Source organism: Acartia tonsa, chromosome 14, assembly GCF_053477335.1.
Source record: "Acartia tonsa isolate MP-2025a chromosome 14, ASM5347733v1, whole genome shotgun sequence".
NCBI lineage: Eukaryota > Metazoa > Arthropoda > Copepoda > Calanoida > Acartiidae > Acartia > Acartia tonsa.
In genome coordinates this window covers 5,685,343-5,709,098 of record NC_137273.1, presented here as the reverse complement: position 1 = coordinate 5,709,098, position 23,756 = coordinate 5,685,343, and the positions used below count along the sequence as shown (strand labels likewise).

General features: G+C 31.5%; 1 protein-coding gene across 31 annotated transcripts in view; it reads right to left on the bottom strand.

The window, feature by feature from the left end:
• The window catches only part of brp (ELKS/RAB6-interacting/CAST family member bruchpilot), a 144,722-nt gene that overhangs the window by 11,036 nt on the left and 109,930 nt on the right, over positions 1-23,756 (bottom strand). For 30 of the 31 annotated variants that reach the window (XM_080148283.1, XM_080148266.1, XM_080148271.1 and 27 more), the window contains 18 exons: positions 21,822-21,969; positions 19,657-19,745; positions 18,546-18,630; positions 18,189-18,262; positions 14,542-14,671; positions 13,667-13,840; positions 13,099-13,218; positions 12,508-12,599; positions 11,824-11,935; positions 11,161-11,310; positions 6,311-6,390; positions 5,413-5,500; positions 4,817-4,906; positions 4,067-4,144; positions 3,759-3,833; positions 3,442-3,555; positions 2,705-2,841; positions 2,085-2,105 (listed from right to left, as the gene is read on the bottom strand). In XM_080148283.1, the coding sequence (XP_080004409.1) occupies positions 2,085-2,105; positions 2,705-2,841; positions 3,442-3,555; positions 3,759-3,833; positions 4,067-4,144; positions 4,817-4,906; positions 5,413-5,500; positions 6,311-6,390; positions 11,161-11,310; positions 11,824-11,935; positions 12,508-12,599; positions 13,099-13,218; positions 13,667-13,840; positions 14,542-14,671; positions 18,189-18,262; positions 18,546-18,630; positions 19,657-19,745; positions 21,822-21,969 (1,857 nt within the window). The remainder of the gene's footprint in view (positions 1-2,084; positions 2,106-2,704; positions 2,842-3,441; positions 3,556-3,758; positions 3,834-4,066; positions 4,145-4,816; positions 4,907-5,412; positions 5,501-6,310; positions 6,391-11,160; positions 11,311-11,823; positions 11,936-12,507; positions 12,600-13,098; positions 13,219-13,666; positions 13,841-14,541; positions 14,672-18,188; positions 18,263-18,545; positions 18,631-19,656; positions 19,746-21,821; positions 21,970-23,756) is intronic. The other variant, XM_080148272.1, reaches the window with a different exon arrangement.

The window sequence follows — 23,756 nt, the reverse complement described above, 5'->3', positions numbered from 1 at the left end:
TTTGACCAAAAATCGAAAAATGTAATTTTTGAACGCCAAAAGTGAGATGAACACTTTTTAGAACTTTGATACGATCCGTAATTGAAAACTACACAACCTCATGTAATCTAAAGAGCTACAAGTATAATACGAAGCGATTTATTTCAAATTTAGTGTTTCGGCTATAGGTGCCGCCGTTTTCGGGTAAAAAAACCCGTTGCTGGAAGTTTTAAAAGACACACACTACAAAAAAAGAACATATAAAATTTGGGTGTTACATATCAGAAAACGAGCATAAAACTATTGGGTGACACCTATAGAGATTACTAGGGTTATTAGGGTGGCTCAAACCCTTACTAATGACGTAAACTGTTATTTTATTGGTTGAAAAGTTAAAACCGGGTAATAAAAACCGAAACCGAGCCGGGTTTTAAAATTTTCGGGTATTTATGGCCAAGCCGAACCGGGTCATAATAGGGCGTAAAAAAACGATAAAAAAATCATATAAAAAATTATAATTTGAATAAAACGAATTCACAAATAGATGTACTTGTCAATAAACATTAGATTTCACAAAAAAAATCAGCGACTTTACTATAAAAACAAAAAAGTTAGAAGGGGTATTTTGAATTTTCATGATTTTCAAATTTTGTTGAGCTATACCAGCAAACGGAAGTAAGCTAAACTGCCTGCTCCAGGGGGAAATGAAAGTCAGGGTAGTAGAGGGGGGATTCATTCTGAGAATGATGCAATTATGAGGCCGGAAACCGGTTTTTTTCCATTTTTCGGAACCGGGTTTTAGTGCCCGGTTCGGCACTAATGGGTTAATATATATTTGTTAAAAATGTGTTCATGCTTAAAAATACTTTTAAAAATTGATCTAAATTTCAGTTACATGCTGGATGAAAAATTATCCAAATGAAAAAATCTGCTAATCTATTCTAATTCTACGCAAATCTTAATCTAAATGTATGTTACCAAATTGTATATTGTAAATAATACTTAATATCTAAACAGTTTTCTCGTATTCATTCGAAACCGATTAATATCCTGTGGATAAGAACCGTTTCTCATCCATTCGAATAAAACTATTTCTAGCATTGTATTATATTCACTTTTCTACGAATATATCAATTTACAATCATAAGATTTAGCCGGTGCCTCAGGGCTCAAAAAAACTGTTTTTAATCTTATAATAGTACATTTTATATCCGCGGAAAGCTGTTTATAATACAATGCGAGAAATAACTATTCTTAGGTAAAGTACTTATTTTTTTGTTCATAAATGAGGAAAAGTTTACAATTTCATAAAAAAATGCAAAGACAGCTGATAATCAAAATATTTTTTTAAAAGTAGAATACTATGAAACTAAATCTTGGTCTGCTTATAGCGGTTTCCCACAAGGTGCCTAGTCGATAACAGATAAAAACGTCCCTCCTCCTTACTTTGAAAGAAATTGAAAATAGGCGGGATGAGAGTATTTTTGTGTTTTTATTTTACCCTAGGTTAGGTTATATAAGGTTATATTGGGTAAAGGATAGTCACGCAGGGTTACGGCACAGAAGTTGTAGGTCCCTCAGTGTAGCCCTCCCCCCCCCCCACCAAGTGGTTAGGCAAAAAAAAAACTTCTTCATACTTTCTTTTTTAATTTATCATAATTTTTTTTTTCATTTTATTCTAGGCCATTATTATTTAATAATAATTTTTGTTACTTCCGATAATTTAATAATAAAATGTAGGACTGAGTCAAATGCTCCTTTTAAATCAAATTTCAAAAGATTTTAAATTTCTAAATCTAATATTTCTAATATTCGTGCTATTATAATTGAAGAGCTTAGTTAATCTTTGGTAACATTTCAGGCAATTTTTTATGGTAGAGAAATTTATTACTAAGCCTTTCAATTAAACAAACCATTTAGATGTAAGAAGAAAAAACAGAGATGTTAAGAATAATTTCAATTTGAAAAAAAAAAACTAAACGAGAAAGAATATAACTTTAATCTATTAACAAAAAATGTTGGGATAAGAGTAATATTCCTGGCTTTTGGTTAAGTTATATTTTTTCTTTGTAATTATTATTTAATTTAATTCATCTCCTTCTTACTTTTGCATCAATTCTTGTGCTCTGAAAATTAAAAATTAAAATAAAACATGGATTTCTTAGATTTTTATGTAAGCAGCGACTCAACTGTGAATTTTAACATTTGGTGCGGTTTTTATGGATCTTTTGTTGTTTGGATGCATTAATGATATGGAAAATAACAAGGATGATTATGTTATTTAGTAGCGCAGCAATTACAAACTCACAACATTTTAATAAACTGAGATTACATATCATGTATGAATCCAAATATACATTTCGGACTTTCCAAATTATTTTTGTGCTTTTAGAATTTTAGCATTTAAGCACTATATAGCTTTTCATTGAGTCCTTTATTCTTTAAGTACATCATACAATTTACAATATAAAATACAACATGTACAATAACTAGTAAAGACCTTTACGCCATATATTCACCAAATCGTATAAATCAGCCTTTTGGTTTGAAAACATCATAACAAAACTTTAAAAATACTTTATTACAACAAGTGACAACAATTTAATAGGTATGAAAAATATTTAATTTCTTGCCAATTTCAGACTTTTAATACAATTTTAGCCAATTTAACATTACATAAGACCACTCATTTTTTAAAATTTAGTTTAAATCTATAAGAACTTACTCTTGGAGTTCCTTTATCAAGGAGTTTTGTTGTTCAGTCTTGTCTAGTGTTTGTTGTAGTGAGGCGTCCTTGACAGACAGCTCCTGGTTCTTTACAGCCAGCTGAGACTCAGCGGCATTTGCGCGCGCAGATTCATCCTAAAAACGCGGAAAATTGTAATTGTAACACGCATTACAAATTTAGATTTAGTTTGTTAATGTTTATAAGGTACAATGTTTTTTTTTAAAGAACACAAAACCAAAATATTTCATTAATGTTATGTAATTTAAGAAATTTGATAATAGTTAGATAAATTGTTATTAAATAGTATTAAATAATTCTACAGATTCAAGTAAAGTGATGTCATAAACACAAATTTTAAAAGTGATAAAATTTAATAAAATTTGTTTGCTTGGAAAACAAATATTGAACTCAAGAGTTTTCATAAAAATTTCAGAAATATTGAAATTTATTTTCTTCCACATTGTATTTTATTCAAAATGGAGTGGAATAAAAATATGTAATTTAAAAAGTGATTATATGGGTATAAAACAAAGTAAATGCTAGATCATCAAATGAAGGAACTTACAATTTAAACTGGTTCTTAATTTCTAAGTAATTTATATATAAATCTTATCTAGATAAAACATATAATTTTCTCTAATTTGTAATCAAAATCAATAAAAAATTATTACCTACAGCTTTTTAAAAACTAAAATTGTACAAACCATTGGTTTTCCAAATGAAGTTCTTCTCACCTCTACTTGTTTATGTAGCTGTTGTACTAGCTGCTTTTGTTCCTCTAGCTGCTTATTTAAGCCGTCAACCTTCTTCTTACTTTCATCCAGCTGCTTCTTAACATTGGTCAACTCCTTTAATTTAGTCAGAATAAATATTTTATACAATTCAACAATTTTTAAGGAAGCTTTCTATTAATTTTTGGCAGGATATAAGCTATTATAAACTCAAAACACCTTACAGGGTATAATTCCTCTCTAAGGAAAGCCTTTAAATGCAGATATATAATGAATAGTAATATCAAATCTAGGTTATGATTAAAGTGATGTTATTCTGCCTGTTGCATTTGCATTTGATGTTGTTGTTGTCCAGGACTGGAGGCAGGTCTGCTGGAGGCCTCTTCCAGGTCCATCTAGAAAGATACATAAGTTAGATGTCTAGATAGATATTTAGATAGAAAGTTAGATATATTATAAAATAGATAGTTATGTAGAAAGTTAGTTAGACAGAACCAAATAGATTCTCAATTTTCAAATAGGTTCTTGAATGGTTTTAATCTATCTATCATTTATAATGGTTTTAGGCTATTTTACTGCCCTCTTTCTTCCCTAAATGTTAGAGACGCTAAATGGTATTAGTCATTACCTGTTTCTTCTCAAGTTCTTGTACAAGCATCTCAAGCTGGGCCTGGAATCTTTCTCTCTCTACTACGCCCTCTTTGACCTAATAATAGCAAAAAATTAGTCTTTATGGTAATAAAAAAAAAATTTTAACATGTAAAATATTAACTTTTTGATTATTGAAGAAATGATTAGTGTCTTATTAAAATTTCCTATTATAATAATTTTTAAAAAGTATGTATCAGTTATACTCTACAGTTCTATTGGTATCATTGTAATCACAATAAATGAGATGAGAGAGGAAGGGGTCATTAGATTATAGATACTACTGGTACACAAGGTTTTATAAACACGTTCTGTCATTTGTTTCCTTAATTCTTATTTAATGGATCATACTTGCAGTTTCCAAACTTGTCATAATATAGTTTTAATCTACAGAAGAATTATTAATGTTTATTAAAATTTGTGGGTAAAATCCTCTTAGGAATTTTTTTTCAATTTTGAAAATTTGAGTACCCGCCCCCCCCCCCTCCCACGACAGCGACAACTCTGGCCGCAGCGCTCGGCTCCCTAGTCTGCCTAGCCGCAGCGCTCGGCCCCCTTGCCTACCTAGCTGCAGCGCTCGGCTCCCTAGCCTAAAACCTAACCTAGTTGTCGCTGTAGGGGGGAGGGGTACTCTTTTTAAAATTAAAAAAAAAGAGGAGACCGCCAATTTGTGATGTACATTAGTTTATGGTCTATTGTCTTATCCTTTAATATCCCTGCATGCAATTACCTCTTTCTCTGCCTTTTCCAGATCCTTCTTGACCTTGTCCAGCTCAGCATTGGCCGCGGTCTCTCCGCCCTCCTTCATCTGGTCGATAACCTAAGAAATATGTTATTTATTCTTAATAAGTTACATGACCGATTAGCAACAAGAACAAATTGCTGTAAGGGATCATTGAAAGAAAACGAAGTTGTGGGTTTCGTCGTATTTTCACTGCTTTTCTTCTATTTCTAAACCCCTGCTCTCTAGCCCTGTGGGGCATATTTTATAACCCTGCGGGACAATCATTAACATTTACTTAACCTAACTTAAAATAAAATTTCAAAAGCTACTGAGAAAATACGATGAAACCCGCAACTTCGTTTTTTTCCATGACCCGCTGCACTGTAAGAATTGGATTCATTATTAAGCGAATGATTAAAATATTATGAGAATAAAATTACTTTAAATTAAAAATTAAACTGCGGTTGCAAGTCAGGCAATAATCCTATTTTAAGCTCTAATTAAATAAAAAACGAGTTAATTTTTCCTTAGTTTTGATGTTAGCTATCTTATTGAAGACCAAATTTTTTTTTATTTTGAATCTAACAAAACTTATTTTTTACCTTTTGAAGATTTGCCTTTTCTTGTTTGAACTCCTTCTCCTTGTCTGACAGTTCGTTCTTGTACACTCGTACTTGGTCAGTCAACTCTCTGCAAAAAAAAACAAGGTTTACAAGACCGACGGACATATGGATTTGTAGGGTACATATTTCTTGACATGAATATAAAGGGATAAAATAATGGACGAAAATATGAATACGAAAATAATGATGACTAAAAAAATTTCTCCTTCTGTACATAAAAATTTGATTAAAAAGTTTGGACACTTTAGATTTAAAAGAAGTTTCTAAAAGTAACCAAAGTTTTTTTGTCAACAAATAAGATAGCGTAATCATAAAACCTTGGGTACACCGTACTAGTGTAATTAACAGTCCTGGTTTTTTAACTAGTTATAGCGCATTGATTTAAGGAAATTTTATATAGCAAGTTAATTAATATTAAGTTGTTCCTGAACCTATATAATTATAGAGAAGCTGCGCTACTAAAATAAGAATTTTCGTTGTTTGAATACACCCTTGGAGTGAATAATGTCTCGAAGCTAGAGGAATGCAAATTGACGTCATATACGTTTCGGGAAAGAAAAAGGGAACGGGGGAAGAAAATCTCTTCAAAAGAGAAGGGAGAAAAGGGAAGAGATTTTCTTCCCCCCTTCCCTTTTTCTTTCCCGAAACGTATATGACGTCACTGGAATCGTCTTTCTCAAAGTGGGACAGTTTGGGGTTCGTCGATAGATTGCTTGTCAAATTCTAACTTTAAAAAGTAAATATACTAATTTTAATTTTTGTTTATTTTTAAAAAAAATTTTATTGTTAATAAAATTTATAGGCATGATATTACTTATCTTCTAGGCATTGGTTTTATAGCTTTAACACTCTTGTAAAATATTATAAATACCAATACCTGACTTTAGATTCTAGCTGTTGGTTATTGGAAGAATTTGATCTGGCGTCGTTTAGTTGATTAATCAGCTGTTCTTTCTCCTAAATGAATATAAGATTAGCTGCGCACTAAATTTTAAAGACAAAATCACTAATTTATTTATCAGAAGTTAGACCTGTACGTACGTTCTTTAAATACAAAGATTTTTGTCAGTTTGACCAAAATAAAGCATTTAACAAACATAGGGAATAATATGGCATTGGTTCTTATTAAAATTTAGATACTTTTTTATTACAAAATAAATTTAAATCACCAAAGACAGACATTAATTTTATTATATGTCTCATTGATAAAAGTGAAATTGAAATTGAAATATACATACACACATAAATATAAAAGAATTGGAGAGGAATATTAAAATTGCAGTATATAAACTCAAAAAAAAATTAGTTGTGTAGGCTTGAACATCTTTTACTATTCCATTTTCTCTAGATAGTAATTGAAAAGCGTTTTTATTCTGAGCTGGATCTTTAAATCATTTTAATGGTGATCCAGATCGGGGTGCGCCGAATTTCAGCCAATCAGAGCGCGGCATTTTATAAAATGCTGTGCTCTCATTGGTGGAAAGTTGGCGCACCCCGATCTGGATCACCACTAAAATGATTTAAAGATCCAGCTCTGATGAAATATTAAAATAGCAACGCACTACCATTCCCTAGTTAAAGAGTACCTACGATACTAAAAAGACTTCAAAGATTTTCATATTTTATATAATGGTTTTTATATTGAGCATTAATAAGTAATAATTACTATAAAAATTACGAAGAAAAAAATATTATTAAGCCACTAACAATAAAGTTTTGGTGGAAAACAATTTTGCTAAAAGTTTTGTTAGGTTGTTAGGCCAAGCTGAAAGGCAAACTCTGTCATTCACATTTTTCACCAATTTTAATTTCTCTTAATTTAGACCCCTGTCAAAAGTTTGTGTTTATAACACATTCTAGAATAGTTATATATCTCGACTTTTCGTTAGATTGATCATACTGGGATATTCCAAATATTCATGCAATGTTTGATCACGTGGCAAAGATTTAATGATTGATAGAATGTTTTTCCTTATCTATTTTAAATGATATTTTAAGACACAAAAATATAGTATGAAACTTTTTACTCTGCCTATAAAAAAAGGTTTAATTTGAAATAAATGTCCGAAACTTACCAAATGACGTCATATTAGAATAGTCTCTCATTCTATTATGATGTCATTCAGGATACATCGGTCAAAAGTTTATAAATTTATGCCATTTTTTAGGCACTATAAAGAGCTTCATTAAAACTATATTTTCGTGCCTAAAAATACCATTTAAAATAGATAAAGAAAAATATTTTAACAAAAGATGAATTGGTTTAAAATCCAAACTTGAGGAGTATCCTATTAAGCTTGGAGATTTGTAACTGTATAGAAACTTAAATGACAAACCAGAATACAAATGAATGTCTCAGGCCCAAAGACTTTTGTCATAGAAAAACTGTAGATAATCAATCAGGTAGATATTTACAGAAAAAAATCTTTATAAGAAGTATATGTTGAACATTTATTGGGTACTGGATAGCCCCGATGGATTAGTGCATTCTGCAGGGGTGAAGCAAGGAAAAATTAACTAACCCCATGAGTATTTTAACTTTATCTTATTAATATTAAGATGAGTGAGGGTATTATAATTGCTCAACGTGCACGTTGTATGAAGGCACCCCTATTTGTAAACAGTACGACATAGACTTTGTTCTAATTTGCTTTTTCTTGTACTAATAAAAGTTATTAATTATTTTACATCCAAAGTAATTAAATAGAAGGTAGGGGGACAAAAGTTCCCTAAAAGTTTATAACCTCGTTCTGCAAATCGCTAGCCTTAAAACTATTAGGTGATATTGAATCTTTTCTACCAATAAATTTGATGTGAATAAACGGTAATTTTGTTTATCATAATGGGGGTTACATTAATTCAGCATCCTTAAGATAGTAAGAACTATTTTTTTAATGTTAATAAAATTCTAAACATGACATTTTTAATTCAAAGTACCTGCTCTCATTATAAGCTTTTAATCTTTATAATATAAAAGTAACAGATATTTGTCTGTCTGTCTGTTTTTCTGTTTGTACCAAAGGATCTCGCTAACCGCTGAACCGATCGGGTTCTCCTTAACAGGATAGCTTCTCATAGGTCCCGGGAAGGTTTATAACTATTTTGGGGAGAGTATCAGCACCCTCCCAAGAGAAATTGCCTCTAGAAAAAAATCCCCCCTCCCCCCCAAAAAACACTAAAATAATCGATTTGGGTTATCAAATTCGACTCTCCCCTTCTCAAGTACCCCCTAGAGGCCTCTAGGATCATAGCCGCTAGTATAACATATAGTACTAAAAGTAATGTATCAAATAGGTAAAAGTAAAATAAGTTTTGGAAACAATTAAAAAGTTATAAAAATTGTGCAAAATTTTTCAAGGTTTCAACATAACACCGTTTAAATGTAATATAATTCAATTAGGTCATTTTTTATGAAGCTTCTCTGTAAAGTTTATGGTCCTTTAGTTTTTTGTGGATCTTAGGGTATAAGACACTGGGTGTGATTAATGTACACCCCTAAACTTCCCTTTTCTGTACATTTATCAACTAATCAAGATTTTATAAAAGTACACACAGATTTAAGCCAACTATTGAGAGATTGTATTTAGAAAAAACTTTAGCACAGTATAATTTACAGTCCAATGTACCATCCCTCCCTGTTCAATTCTGTTATGACCAGAAAAAGTATGTGATGATTTTTTTCTCAGCATATTAATTTAGTCACAATGTAGCAGTATAAATATAGCAGTATAGATATAGCAGTATAAATATAGTAGTATAGATATAGCAGTATAAATATAGCAGTATAAATATAGCAGTATAAATATAGCAGTATAGATATAGCAGTATAAATATAGCAGTATAAATATAGCAGTATAGATATAGCAGTATAAATATAGCAGTATAGATATAGCAGTATAAATATAGCAGTATAAATATAGCAGTATAAATATAGCAGTATAGATATAGCAGTATAAATATAGCAGTATAAATATAGCAGTATAAATATAGCAGTATAAATATAGCAGTATAAATATAGCAGTATAAATATAGCAGTATAAATATAGCAGTATAAATATAGCAGTATAAATATAGCAGTATAAATATAGCAGTATAAATATAGCAGTATAGATATAGCAGTATAGATATAGCAGTATAAATATAGCAGTATAAATATAGCAGTATAAATATAGCAGTATAAATATAGCAGTATAAATATAGCAGTATAAATATAGCAGTATAAATATAGCAGTATAAATACAGCAGTATAGATATAGCAGTATAAATATAGCAGTATAAATATAGCGGAAGATTGTATGTTTAATATTGGTATCATGTCGACTTATAATGTGCGTCAAATTTGCATTTTCAACGTGTAGGTACTATGTCAGCCTTGGCCACTCTCAAGGGGTTGACACAAAGCTTTTAGATTAAACTATGTTTATCCGAACATCTTATTAATAACTAGGCAATGATGGTCATTAAAAGGAGATTTATGTTTTGGATGTAATCATCCTTGTTGGAGCTTTTCCCTTTTGAAATTTGAAAGTGCATAATTTTGAGTGGTGCTGAAAGATAGAGGTTTCAAAGAGAGCGAAAGAGAGGGAGAGAGAGAAAGAGAGAGAGAGAGAGAGAGAGAGAGAGAGAGAGAGAGAGAGAGAGAGAGAGAGAGAGAGAGAGAGAGAGAGAAAGAGAGAGAGAGAGAGAGAGAAGAGGGAGAAGAGGGAGGGAGAGAAAAGAGGAGAAAGTAGAGAAAGATATCAGTGTGGTTAGGTAGAGAGAAATGGCTAAGCTTATATGTATATTAAAGCGTTTTTCAAATACAAAAAAATATAAAAATAAAAAATTCTATAATTTCTTTTTTCACAGTATTCCTAAGATATAGCTCTAAACTCTAAGAGGACCAGTAGGAAGATTCTCCAAATAGCAGAGCCAAATTTGTTTATCTAGACTATTGATTAAGACATTTAAGTATTTAGGTATCTATTTTTGACAAAGTTCAATAATTTTTTCTCTATCATTTGATATTCTTTAGAATACTATGTTTTTTTTATTTTGCTTTGACTTCAATTTTTTTTTTGAACATTCTAATTTTAATAATTTTGTTTGCACCCCTCTCAATGTCAGAAAGTTTCATCTTACATAATTCAATTGACAATTTCCCTTAAATCGATAATAGAACACATATCACCCCCCCCCCCCCATGCATTAAGTTTATGTACCTGGATATTTACGTCGGGAAAAAAAAAACCAATCCAATCATGTAAAGTATAAAGTCATTTTTTCCGTTAATATATCGCCAACCGAACAAGTTCTTACTATAGTTATATAATTCTTTTTCTACTCCTCTTAGGAGGGAGGTTAAGTTTGGCCCACTTATGGAATTATGGGGATCCTGTACTATTCAATTTATAGAACAGGCTTCAAAATAAAATTTGATTTCAAACTTTGTCAATGTTAAGGTTTAAGTGCACAAAAAGGAAGATTTTTATTAAAGTGTGGGCAATTATTTTCATATTTGCGCGCCAATAACAAACTAACAACAATTGTTGTGAAAAAGAGTTAAAAATATTTTAAAAAGAATAAGAAAATAGTAATATTAAACATAATAAACTAAATCTGCTATCCATCAATCTATCTATTAATCTACTTATCAATCTATTTACTAATCAACCAATCTCTCCATCAATTTATACCTATCAATCAATTTATCTCTAAATCAATCTACTAATCTAGCGATCAATTTACCTTTTCAAGAGCAGCCTTTTCGAACATAAGTTTCTCTACGTCAGTTTCCAGAGACTCAACTTTAGCTGTTAGTTTCTTGATCTCCTGCTCCTTGGACTCCAGGATTTCCTTCTGACCCTTCTCCAGGCCGCTGGACATCTTCTCCTTCTCCTAAATAAGCAAAAGTTAAAGTTTCTCTTTTATCATATCACTACGAGACTATATTCATGATGGGTAAAATCCTATAACATTTTCTTAGTTTCCTCAGCCTTACATAAAAGTAACGGGATGTCTATCTCTGTCTGTGTCTGTCTGTATGTCAGTGTGTCTGTACCGAAGCATATGCTAACCGCTTAACCGATATGATTCTCCTTTACAATTCAACTTCTCATAGATCCTGGGAAGGTGTATAACTATTTTAGGAGGGGGGGGTTAGCACTATCCCAAGAAAGAAAAAAACTAAAAATTTCATTTATACCCCCCCCCCCCCTAAACACCTCAAGCGCCCCTAGAGACCTAGGGGCATAGTTCTAGGACTATTTAAAACAATAAAGCAATGGAAAAATTCAGATCACTTTCTAACATCAAGGCTATTTAAGCAATCAGATCTTTGTATCAGTCAATGGGCCAAAAAAAGACCAGGCACTTGAGTAGGCGCACAACTAAAAAAAGAGAGAAAGTGACCTGTTTTAATTTAGCTAGATCAGCCTTGGCTGTTGTAAGTTCCTCCTTGTTCTTTGTTAGATCTTCCTTCACTGTCTTCAATTCTTTCTCTATTCTGTTTAGCTCATGTTTACTAAATAAAAATATCTCTTAATTTATCTAATTATCTATTTATCTTAGAAAGTGATAGTGGAAAGATTGCTCACTCATGTTCATAGGGTAGACGGTTCGAGTCTTCACGACTTACTATCATGATCAAGTCATTAGAATAAATTAGTAAGACACCTGCCATACTCATGTCTAGGTTGGGTAATAATCAGCTCCGGTTATGAATCATGTTAGGACCCTGATGATAAAAACTCATGTACATGCCAAATATGTTCATTTAAATGCTATATTGTATGTCATAAGCACACTAAAGTCAATCTATCACATATTTCTATATATAAATGTATTTACCTACCTACCTATCTGTCTTCTATCTATTTATTGCTTTCTATCTAACTTGTCTTTCTGTCTTTCTACAATCTGTATGTCTCTGTGTCTCTTTATTTGTATGACTATTTCTCTACTATTCAGACTCTTTATCCATCTATGCAGTCTACCTGACATCCCTCTCAGTATTGGCAGTATCTCTCTCCTTGGTTAGCCTCTGTCTGTCTATCTATCTATCTATCCAACTATATATCTATCTATGCAGTCTACCTGACATCCCTCTCAGTATTGGCAGTATCTCTCTCCTTGGTTAGCCTCTGGATTTCTTTGTTGTACATTGCTACATCCTTACTCAAATTCTCCTAAAATAAGAAAGGAGGTGTGAAGTCTGTACAATTTAATATGATGTAATTATGAGTTTTGGATAATGATTCCAAGAGAATAAGGTTCCATGTCAGATGCGAAGCGTCTCTATAATCTTATTAATGTTCGTTTGTCCTAGTGTCCGATTTTCGGGCTTCACTGCCTAAAATTGATCCATTTTTATAACTGAGAGTAGGCCATCTTGAGTGCATGTTTGACATCAGCCTCTAATTGGTCCATTTTTATAACTGAGAGTCGGCCATCTTTAGTGCAAACTTGAGGTCAACCTTTAGTTAGTAAATTTTTATACCTGTGAGTCGGCCATTTTGAGTGCATGCTTGAGGTCTGCCTCCAATTGGTCAATTTTTATACCTGAGAGTCGGCCATCTTAGGAGCATGCTTCGGGTCATCTTTTTTTATTGGTCCATTTTTTTACCTGAGAGTCGGCCATCTTAAGTGCATGCTTGAGAACAGTCTCTAATTGGTCAATTTTTATACCTGAGAGTCGGCCATCTTGAGTGCATGCTTGAGGTCAGCCTCTAATTGGTCCATTTTTGTCCTCCAGTTAGTCTTCTCAGATTCCAACTTTTCTGCCTTCTTTTTCTCCTTCTCTTTCTCCTGGAATTTTAAAAATTAATAATTGTAAAGATATATACATAGACATGTTTAAAACGGACATCGGACTTTTTAAAAAGGACTATAGAAATAAAGCATTTAAAATGTACCATCCTAAAACAGGATTCACCATACAATTAAACACTAAAAAGATCATAGATTCTTTGCGGGCGTACGGGCCAAACTTCATTGTAGATAAGCTTCGTTATCTAATTATGATTGAGACAGATTGTATTACATTTCTGATTGTCAAAAATACAATTTGTTTGTTTGTCGGTTAATATCTCACAAACCACTAAGCCTATTGTATTCTTTTTTTAGAAAAGCTCAACATCAGGTTATTTTATCTTTTTAATTAAATCTTGAGATAATTTTAAGCTAATTTATATATACGTCCTCTCCCCTACAAAAGCCTATAAATGGAAGGAACGCAGCTACTAGTTAAACAAACCTGAGCAATATTATCCTGTTCTAGCTCGAGTCCCTTTATCTTCTCCGCCAGCTTCTTGATGTGTTTCTCCTTGCTGTCCAGCAGGGTCTTGTCGGGTGCAAGGGTCGTGTCCTCGCGCAGCCGGCGGTTCTCCTCGTTAGCGCGCTTCAACTCAGATTCAGTGATGTTAAGGTCCTAAAATAAATATGCGTTTACATGGTTTAAAATATGTTTGATGGTTTGATTTTTTCATGAAATCAAACCTTTAATAATCAAATATGGCATAAAAATTTGCTGGTAAGTTATAACCTTTCAAAGAAAACATAGCAAACAATGAAAATTACACACAAAAGCTTCTAACAACTTTATTCAGAAAGCAAAGCTTAATGAAATTCATTTTCATCTTATGGCTAAAGGGTGTTTGCTATTTGATGGAGGTAGTTGTGTGGAATTACATACATCTATACTTATACATAAATTGGTCCTAAATTAAGCAATTTAAGAAGTCTACATTTTTCTTAATTAACTGTCTGTTTGTCCATTGAGTCTATCTATCTAACTATCTATCTATCTATCCATCTATTCACGTAAAGAAAAGAAGCATATCCTGAGGTCTCTATGTATCTACATACATATTTATCTATCTGTCTATCTAAATATCTATTGGAAGGATAGAAGGATATCCTGTGATTTATCTAGCTGTTAAACTATATTAAATCTATATGGTATTCATCAATCTAACTATCTATCCATCCAACTATCTATCTATCTAGCTACCTGTTGGAAGAATAGAAGCATATCCTGTGACTTCTCCAGCTGTTTTACTTTACATCTATCTGGTATTCTATCAATCTAACTGTCAATCTATCCAACTATCTATCTAGCTAGCTAGCTACCTGTTGGAAGGAGAGAAGCATATCCTGTGACTTCTCCAGCTGTCTGACCAGCTGATCTCTCTCAGTGGTGAGCTGGCTGATCTCCAGGTGCAGCTTGTCCAGGTCAGACTCGGCGCACTTGCTCTTCGAACTAATAATAGAACTGTGAAGATATAAATCAGATGCGGGCGCCACAAAGTCCAGGTATGGTGCAGGATTTGTGTGTGTATATGCGAGAGAGAGAGAGAGAGAGATATTGAAAAGACAGACTAATAGAATTGCGGCCAGACACAATCAATTATAGAATAGCATCACTAACAAATTTGAATATCCTTTTTTTGTAAAAAAAAAAAAAAAAAAGCTAAGAGATTATATTTGATATTTTAGTTTAGTTTAAATGTCATTGTAATTACAAAAAAAAATTATTATTATTAGGAAAGGTTAATAAAACAATTCTCAAGAGCTTTAATTAAATAATAGATATAATTTCAAATAAAATTTATAAAAGAGATGTAAAAAGATACAATTTTCCAAAAGAATAAAAACTAATTGTTTTGAAAACAAGTTTTGATACAACTTTAAATGAGAGATCTAAGAAAACAAAGTTTATTTGGAAATTAAATAGACTTGGAATAGGAAAATTGTTCTTGAAAATATACAATAGTAAATAGAAAAAATATCTTTGTAAAAATAACATCATCCATAAAAACGAAGATCGACAATTTAAACAACCAAGTATTGACAATCATTGGTCAATAGTCCAACAACAAAAAAACTCTACAACAATGGTTAAAAAGTAGGAAGGTGAAAAATGTCTTTGAAAAAACTTTTCACTTCCAAGACACACAGACAACTTGAGTTTAATTTCAATTAAAGAAACATTCAGCACATTTTAAAAAAGTAATGTAGCAACTCTATAAGTTTTAACTGTCCGACAGTCTTAGGGAAGGAGGAACCATTACACTTGGACTGTAAATTATAAGGGTAAGAGATAGATATAGAAGTTGAATTTCTTAGCATAAAGCTTTGCTGGGGTAAATTTTATAGGCTATTAATAATTTGGGGTGAAGATTAATTTATACACCATTGTACTATCCTGGTATACCCCTGGATTCCCAGGCAATTTGTGCAAAAGCTGATCAAAATCTAATGAATTTACAAATGAAAGCAAATGAACTCAGGAATTTATAGATGTTTAAATAATAATAATTCTAATTCGTGGATTTTTCTTTTTTTTTGTAGATTTTTTTTAAAACTTGCAAAACATATTAATAAGAATTTGCTGTAACTACATCTCAAGTAGGTATGACTCCTATCAGCTTCCTTGAAAAGCTCAGTAATTTCAAAGATTATTTTTTTTTACGCGTAATATTATTAAAACAACCCTCTAAAGACTTAAATTTTGGTTAAAGATAGCTAAAATCCTTCTAAGGGCAAATCTATAATGGAAATATTTACCAAACTTGTTATGAATTACTAACTAATGGGGGTTAGCTTTATAATTCCTTTAGCTTTGATCTTGAAGGCCAAGGGTGTTTTGTCAGGGATATAGGGATATGGAAATATAATAATATCTATCATATGAAAAATATGCATTTGTGTATCAAAAATATTTTTCTAGCTTACACATGGAAGTTTAAACCTTTGGGATCCTATCTTTATGAGTCCTTTACCATACAGGACTCTCTAATCATAATCTAAGACTGGGATGAAAGTGTATTATCCATTACTCTATTCCTGTATCAACGTTGCAATGTGTAAAGTGGTGGTTATCATTCACTTCCGAATTTTTTATAACCCCGCCAAAATTATATATCAATAGTAGTAAGTTTTTTTGTCTATAGGTTAATATCTAGATAAGTACTGAACCGATTAAGTTCTCAAAGAGTTTTTTTCATATTAAGGAAACTTCACATAGCGTTCGGGATGGTTTTTGGCTATTCAATTGATATGGTTTAGGCTTTCTCTACATCTTTAAGGGCTCCTTTATGGGCTCATGCGCTCGTAGCTAAATAAATTAGAATTAGTGTTAAACGAAGAGTGAGTGAGGCATAGAGAAAGGAAAACTTAGTGCTGATGTAGAAATTTTTTCTGATTTTTTGATAATGTAAAATAAATGCGGGAGCGATTGCACACCTAAAGTTGAATATATAATGTTTCTGCAAATGCAAAGAAAATATTAGACCAATAAACCATTGACCAAACAAAACCAGTTCTTTAGAACTAATTGGATTTTTTTCAATATTAATATGCTATGAAAATTAGGGATAAGCTAAAGGAAGAAATTATAGCTGCCAAGAATAATTTAAATATGCTAACAAAATATTTAAGATTTAACATTCAGGGAATAAAAGGACGTCAGGGATCTTAAGGGATAAGACAATAAGCGAAAAAATAATTAATGATAAATTGATGTAACTACCCAATGATAAAATTAAATTAAAGTTAACCATGCTCTGGATTAAAATTATTATTTGAAAAGTTCAAACACTGCCTGTTTGAAACAACCATTTGATAAAACTATCCAAGGTTTTATAGCCAACGAATAAAAGACCGTGTATGTAAAACTTGCCTCTCTCCCTACATCCAATAGTATTTTTTTTCTGAAATATGAGAACCAAATTTAAAGGATTTCCTAGAGGTAAGAAGTTTACTCTAATAGCAATGAAATAAAGTAAGTGTTATGATGTGGGAGGGGGGGGGGGGTGGTATTGGGGAGTGGTGAAGAGAATCCCCCTTTCCCCAATAGCAAAGCTCTCCAAAACTAATGTTCTAATCTTAGAATATCTTATGAAACAGCCAAAAAATAATGCAAAGGGAACTTTGTGATTTATAGACAATGATGACCAAACTTAATTTAAAATTGTATTGCTATGCTAGATGTAGATAATGTATCTATCCACAATCAACTATTTGTTCTTTAGAACAAAATTTTCTTCGAAGATTTTTTAGCTACTTTATATGAACACAATAATCTTGCATTTGCTGTTAAAACTGCATCAAAAGTGCAAATCTAACATATATGTTTTTACAAAACAGCCATACAATATAAAATTTTAGGTTGAGTTAAGAACTTGAGTACTTTTTCTTGATTGGTTCTTTCAAACTATCAGTGTTCAATCTTTTCAACCAACAATTTTAATCTATAGAAAGGGTAATTGCACAGGAAAAAAACTACCCCCCTTTTTTAATTAAAAAAGAAAATCAACGGTTAGGAAGGGGGTGGGTGGGATACGTACCAAATATTTTAATACAATTGAAAATTAGGTATTGAAATGTTATCAAATATTTTTTAAAAACGTTGCTTTGAATAAATGCAATTGTAAATTTATCAAGATACTAATGGTTAAAACAATGTAACATTCTTATTAAAAAAAACAACAAAAAATATATATATATTTATGAGTTAGAGTACTTTTCGACAATCATATGATGAAAAATAGTGTAAAAGATCTCTTAAACGGGCCTTTAAATTTCAAGTTTTAGGCAATTTTAAAGATAAGTTAGGTTAAAGGTAAAGAGAATGGCACTTAGAGAGAAAAGTTTAAAACATTTGCCTAAAAAAATCATTTGTAATAACATTTAAACAAAACTTAGGCATCAAATATAATCTCCTAGCATTAGCATATTAGAAATATGAATTTATTGTTAATGAAATTTTACTTTACCTAAACTCCGAAGAAAATTTGTCTTTTTCTATTCTTAGTTGTCTCAGCTCGGCTTCGGTTTGTTCCAAACGATCCTGCACAAAAAAATAATGCAATGCCTGTCTGTGTGTTACTAATTAGATAATGTTTAATAGTTACTAGCGGTTACACCCGCTGGCGGTCAGTAAAATAGCCAAAACTACCCCAAGAGAAAGATAACTTTTAGAAAGCGTCATAATCGATGACAATAAATCATAAGAATAACAGTACTTGCAATAAATGCTTTAAGGTAAAAGATTTTTTGTTATGACTTACAGTAAAAGTTCGTGCATTAAAGGGGTTGGTTGTATGCAGAATGATGCCGTTGTCTCTTCCTACCTGTATTCTGATGAGCTCTCGTTTGCTCTGATCCAAATCTGTTTTGCTCTTGGCCTCATTCTCGTACGCTTGGTCCAATAGTGATCTGCAAAATAAGACATTTTAGGAAAAATTGCATGGATTAATTGAACAAGGATGACAAAATCCATAAGTAACGAAGCAAAAAAAATCACAAATAGAGCAGATAGTCAGTTATCATAAAAAAAGAGATAATATAAATATTGAGAAAGTAAGAAAATCACGAAACCTGTACATGTCGCATAGAAATATCTTTTATAGCATGACCGACAGATTGACGGTTGTATAATGGGTATCTTTAAAAAAAAAGGGGGATAGACAAACGGTAAATAAATAAAAAATAGTCGGTGAAAAAAGGTAAAAAACAATACATGTTTGTTGAACTTTTCTAAAGATTTATAGTTTCACTTTTTGGTAAATATAATGTTCAAAGAAAAGTTGTAAAATCTTGAAAGGTTCGGCGTATTCTAAAATAAGATTTCTAGCTAAATTTAAACATTCACTTTTCCTTCCCTTATAACTTTTTAACATATTTAAATGTTTTATTGAATAGGCGTGCATAAAGTAAATATATACACCCCCCCCTAGGTGTTCTACCCCCCTACACCTACCTAGACAAGGGTCTACACCCCCATGTTACATCCCCTAAAACATCCAAGGAAGGTATCAAGGTTTAAAAGTCACACCCCCTTAAAACTAAGGGCGATATGTAAATATATCTAAACCTAGGGGGGTGTATTATTCACCCACTCTAACTCTAAAATAACACCCCTATCGTTTTTTTTACTCCATAAAAACCCCCACCTCCCCTCGATTTCAGTTGAAAGGGTGGTGGGGGGGGGGGGGGGGGTTCCAGCATCGCAACTGATTTATTGGCATGTACATATTATAGTAAGCTGCAAACTGTTGCAAAATATAAACTTGCCTGCAGCAGCGTATTCTTATAAATGTTGTAAAATGGCGGCTTGGTTGCAGACGAACATATCCGCTAAAAAGCCGGGATAAATGCGGCCGCCAAGCCTTTGTCAATAAAAAGCCAAACAATATTTTGACATTTAAATCAAACATTATACATCTAATTAACTCTAATTACCTAGAATGTTCAACTTGATTTCTGAATTTTCTGCAATCCACCTCCAATCGTTCATTGTCCTCCACCAGTCTCTTCAACTCAATGTTGCTCTGAAATTATAAATCCGTATGTAAAAGTAACAGGATGTTTGTTTGTCTGATAGTCTGTGTTTAACGAAATATCTTGCTAACTGCTTACCCTTTACACAGAAGCTTTGTATAGGTAATTGGATGTTTTATAACTATTTTGGGGAGGTTATAAATAATTAAAGGGGTAGTTGCACGAAATGCATTTAAGTGAACTGCATATTTTTTCCCGTTCAATGGATTAAACAACATTTATAGAGCATATATTTGAAAGAATTTCAATTTTTTACCATGTAGTTTTAAAAATATCAAGTCTAGAAAAATCTATTCTTTTGATATATGCAATTTATATAGCTGACTTATTTTCACAAAAAACAGCAGGACGGTTGATATAGTGATTAAGATATATAAGTTTTCCGGAATTTTAAAGTTAGGGGGAGATTTGAAATCTGCATCAAATTTTGAGGATTTTTTATAAAATTCGTTTTTTCTATAATTCTTTATCTAAAAGCGGAAATGCAATGTAAGTTAATCAATTTTGGCATCTGTGATTGGTGGATTTAAAAAAATCTGCGCTCTGATTGGATGGCGTACATCATTCAACCAATTAGAGCGCAGGTAGTTTAAAATCCACCTATCCTATTGGTCAAAATTAATTAACTTAAAATGCATTTCCGCTTTTAGATAAAGAATTATACAAAAAACGAATTTTATAAAAAATCCTTAAAATTTGATGCAGATTCCAAATCTCCCCCTAACATTAAAATTCCGGGAAAACTTATATATCTTAATAGTGATGTCTAATTGATTGTTGTTTATTGTAATACAAAATTATATATGTTTGTTGGTATACTTGTGAGGAATAGGAAACTGTCCCAATTTTGTATAACTTTTACGGAACTTAAGTTCCAATTACGTCATATTTTTCTTTCCCGAAAAAGAGAAGGGGGAAAGAAAAAAAAGGGAAGGGGGGAAGAAAAAAGAGATGGGAGAAAAGGGGGTTTTCCCCATCTCTTTTGAAGAGATTTTCTTCCCCCCCTCCCTTTTTCGGGAAAGAAAGATATGACGTAATTGGAACTTGTTCCGTAAAAGTTATACAAAATTGGGACAGTTTCCTATTCCTCTATACTTGTAACTTATGCTTGAAATCATTTTCTGAAATGCACTTCATGCAACTATTTCTTTTGTTTAATGTCTTATTCATTAATCTGTGAGTATAATAATGATCAGAACCTATCATTACACTATAAGGATATAATTCCGACGTTAAACGTGTTTTTATCTTTTTATTTTTTCACCAATATTTATAAGCCAATGGATTTATATTATGGTTGGGGTGAAAATTTTATATATCAAAAGAAATATGTAATTGGACACTTTGAATGTAATTGGTATTAAACAATGTTATATATATATCTGTTATTTAACAGCACCTACTCATTTTAACCCTTTTCAAAAAAAAAACAAATATCTTAAACTTTTAGTCTAAAATCAACATAAAATCTTTGGTATAGCGAAGTCCACATTAACAGTGTATTCTTTAGGAATATCAATTTGAGATGTATAAACCCATTTATCAATAGCAGTGTGTGCAATTGATACAGTTTCTTCTGTGTATAAAACAAGAACAATCATAATAGAAACTTCGAGGCGCAATTTTTAAAAATAATAATAATATTAACGGACAGGGTGAATGTTTTTGATTTTGTATAAATATTTTAATTAAATGTATTGCTGTATTTTAATAATATATAAATGTAGAAAAAATATACATAATACTGTATTGTTTCTATAAACCTAATGCTTATTTGAGATATTTTTTTGTAAATATAAAACGACAAGTATTCTAATAAACAAAATGTAAGCCAGGACAAAAAATTATATTAAATTCAACATTTGATATTAGTAATTATGCACTGTAATTTAGAATGAAAGAACTTATTTGCATGTCAGAGACTTTATTTTGATTTTAGAATTCATATCCCCACACTTACTTATTTAGAAACATATTTACAATGACAAAAAATGTGGATTTTGTTCTATAAATATCAAGTTTCCTTGCTTTCTCAAAAAAAAGCGGGAAACTTTTCTATAACTCACCTTGTCAAGCCTCAATTGTAGTTCGTCCAGGTGACGGCTGGCAGAGCCATCCCGGGAGTGTGCTCCGTCCCGGGGCAGGTGGTCGTGCGCGGATGAGGGGCGGTCGTGTCCCGCGCTGGACGCCCTCAGACCGCTGCTCGGATGTCTTAAGGTCCCAAGCAGTTTAATAAAGATTTTTTTGAGGGCGGGGGGGGTGGAAGGTATAGTGAGACAATTTCTTATTGTAAGCGGGTAAAACCCTTGCAGATGCCATAACCCTGCGGGGCTCCACTTACAACAAAAGCTTAAACTGATTTTTTCACACATTGAAGTGGGTAATAACTGAAGTACTAAAAAATTGAAATTTGAAAATTGGATGGAAAACTAAAAAAAGTGAAATACAATTTTAGTCTTGTCATTTTTGCCAAAACGCAGCAAATATTATTAAAAAACTTTTTCAGGGTAAATAATTTGCTAATGTATTAAGAGAAAATTTAAATTTTTTTGTAGACTTACCATTCAAAAAGACTTAATACTTTATTATAATTGTACAGTTAGGGAGTTGAATCCATTTTTATAGAAGCAGAAATATAATCTATGATTATGGTTTGGACCCTCTAAAACTGTAATCTACCCTTCCACTTTCCCCTCTCTTGGTAAAGATATCTTCAACGCCGATACGATTTTTGAAATATAAGATTCCACTTTTGTCTCTCTTGTTGGAGATATCTTCACCAAGAGAGGCAAAAGTGGAATCTTAAATTTCAAAAATAGTATCGGCGTTGAAGATATCTTCACCAAGAGAGGGGAAAGTGGAAAGGTAGATTACAGTTTTAGAGAGTCCAAACCATAATCATAGATTATATTTCTGCTTCTATAAAAATGGATTCAACTCCCTAACTGTTGTACTTTATAAAATATAAAACTAGCCTATATATGTAAATCATAACAAACTCAGATAAAATTTTATACAAAAAAATTTTAGAATTTAATAAAAAATATGTTTTTTATGCATTTTTGCATTTTTAAAAAATCTACCAAGCATCTATTTGTGTGTTATTTAGCATATTATGTTTGAATAAGAATTACTATGTATTATATATGTAGAATATATATAAGAGATGATGAGAAAGAAAAAAGTTGTAATAAATTAGCAAACTTAGCAAAAAAAAATTCTCAACTGGGGCTAGAAAATTTAATTTAATATAAAAAGTTTGTCTGAGGAATTTGATTATTCTTTATATAGCAGAAAAGTCAAGTTCTTCTGTATTTATGGGTTGGAGGGGGCAAATTTCAAGGAAACAAGGAGTAACAACGTCTATTACAGCGTAGCTAAATGTGTCTTTAAAATTATGAACTGTTTCTCAAATATCTTGAGAAACTATCTTTAATTTTTATGCCTTAGTATAGTAGCGCAGATGCTCTATAACAGATATATGTCCAGCCGTCTTAAAAATAAAATAAGTTAAAGGATAATTAGAGTTCTTTATTTGTTGACAAATTTTAAAAAATCAAATGGTTACCAATAAGTGTTGAAATAAACTACAGTGTGTTTTTTTTATGAGCACTTTTTTGAAAGCAATTTTACCCCACTTATAGTTATCAGAATTTAATGATTAATGGCTTATTTTCTTCGTTTTTTAAGGGAAATTATGAAACAACAAAAAAAATTACAGTTTTTGTTGAAAAAGTACAGTAAAGTTGAAAATTAAAAACTTAGGTATCAACATCTAAAAATGGTTTTAGCGCATTTTTCTTATGCTCAAATAATCAACCTTTTGCAAGAATGGCTGCTAAACACTTCAAAGTTGAGATATAGAGCTAAAAATGTATACAGATACTATTAGGGACATGTACTAGAACATATCAAAGTTTGAAGGTCATATCTCAACCAGGGAGGGAGTACTGGCCCCCCAAAGTCGACTACAGAAAATCCATTTTTTTAAGAAAAATGCG